Source organism: Cucurbita pepo, unplaced genomic scaffold, assembly GCF_002806865.2.
Source record: "Cucurbita pepo subsp. pepo cultivar mu-cu-16 unplaced genomic scaffold, ASM280686v2 Cp4.1_scaffold001209, whole genome shotgun sequence".
Classification (NCBI taxonomy): Eukaryota; Viridiplantae; Streptophyta; class Magnoliopsida; order Cucurbitales; family Cucurbitaceae; genus Cucurbita; species Cucurbita pepo.
In genome coordinates this window covers 6499-8168 of record NW_019647396.1, presented here as the reverse complement: position 1 = coordinate 8168, position 1670 = coordinate 6499, and the positions used below count along the sequence as shown (strand labels likewise).

Here is a 1670-nt window from a genome sequence, read left to right as displayed (position 1 = left end):
CTGATCAGAGTGATGAATATAATAAGGATGTGTTAAATCAAGATCTGAAATTTTGAAGCTGGATTTGGTTGATTCCGCCATAAAGGAAATTTTGATATTTAAGAACACCAAGATCGGTGCTCTGATACCATGTCAAGAATGAGAAATATAATTGGGATCGAAAGTATGATCTTGATTAGTGTTTAACCCGTTTTAAATAGGAGAAAAGTATATTTATATTTTTGCATTTTTTAGAAATACTTTTATCAATTAAAATGAATGGTGCACTTTAATAGTTGAAATAATTTAATTATTTAATTTTCTTAACATAAAGAAATTTACGATTAAAGTAATTTATTTATTTTTTTTCATAGAAGTCTTACACATCTCAGAATGAAGTGCTTAGGTAAAAAGCAAACCGTGGTGGGCAGTCGGCAAAAGGACAATCAATAAGGGTTGCACCATCCTTATGGAAGCATAATACGATTTCATGCAATTGGGTCTGTTTAGTGTTTTTATTGACGTTGCAACGAAGCCCTGGCTTCTTCCCGGTTGCGGCTTGAATGGCATTTTTGATGACTTGATATTGGCGGGATGTGTTGCCGGTCGGACCGAGTTTGGCGGCCTTCAAAATAGCCAGTAGGTCGTATCTGGGGTTTGTGCGAATGTTCAAAGCTGTTTGAAAATATTGAACTTGGTCAAAAACATTCTCCGAACATGGTCCATGTTTATTCCATTCCCTTCTCCAAAAATCTATGTCGTCGGGTCTTTCCAAGTTTGGCCAATGATGAGTCAGAAGTGGTTCGAGTGCAGCAAATCCCTGAACAAAAAAAAAAACCAGTTAGAATGTGATGCATTTGTAGGAGTCATTTTGTATATGGAAGGTACCTGAATGGTTTCAGAAAATTTTGTTCCTCCGCGGCAAACAAGGTAGCGCTTGGTGTAGTTAGCCGGCCATAGGCCATGGATGGTGAACCTGGTTGGAGATGGTGATTGAGCACACGGGAAATTTGCACATGTGGCCGGAGGCCACTGTTGCACCATTTGAAACAATTCAAATTGGGCATTCACAGAGAAGATGAGAGTGGAGAGGAGGATGAGATGAATATGAGCCATAAAGAGAAGTTAAGTGATGGTATACACAAATTGGAATGGCAATATATACATATATATAATAGACGAAAGGGAGTGGAGAGCATGGAGAAGAAGGGAGAAAAATAAAAAGATAAAAAAAGGAAAATCCAAAATTATTGAATTTTATGTGTTATCAATTATTTCTCAACCACTCTTTGGTTTAGGTTAATTTTTTGACCCCCAATTGATTCGGTTCGGTTCGGCTTCGGGTTCACTGGACAACAACCTCGACTTGACTCGAACCGGATAAAATGTTATACACTATATTAAGACATGTTACGAATTCACAACAATGTCTCCACGTACGTATTCTTTGTCTAATTTTAATCTTTGTGTCAGGGGTGGGGTGTACATTCAACCCGAATTCTAAGGTTTGGGTTCTGTTCGGTTCGGTTTCGGGTTAATGAGACAAAAACTTCGCGTTGACCGAATAGAGCAACATTTAGAAAGTACATTAAGAACCGTCCTACTTTGGCCCTCTATATTTAACTAGGCACATTATTTTTAGTTTTTTTTTTATATTTTTATATATTTTTTTTTAATTTCTTTTTTTTTTT

At 36.7% G+C, this 1670-nt stretch overlaps 1 protein-coding gene across 1 annotated transcript; it reads right to left on the bottom strand.

Moving 5' to 3' along the window:
• Window positions 1–316: 316 nt before the first annotated feature.
• Window positions 317–1122, bottom strand: LOC111786243 (ribonuclease MC-like). Its single transcript, XM_023666559.1, has 2 exons — window positions 868–1122; window positions 317–799 (listed from the first exon to the last, which is right to left on the bottom strand). Exons 1-2 carry the CDS (start codon window positions 1093–1095, stop codon window positions 368–370), a joined length of 660 nt encoding a protein of 219 aa, XP_023522327.1. The 5' UTR covers window positions 1096–1122; the 3' UTR covers window positions 317–367.
• Between the last annotated feature and the right edge of the window lie 548 nt (window positions 1123–1670).

Bases quoted from the DNA above. Each gene is read 5' to 3' on its own strand.
- LOC111786243 (XM_023666559.1), bottom strand. From the start codon at position 1,095: ATGGCTCATATTCATCTCATCCTCCTCTCCACTCTCATCTTCTCTGTG. The intron at 800-867 runs GTACCTTCCATA...TTTTTTGTTCAG, and splicing joins AATTTTCTGAAACCATTCAG to GGATTTGCTGCACTCGAACC.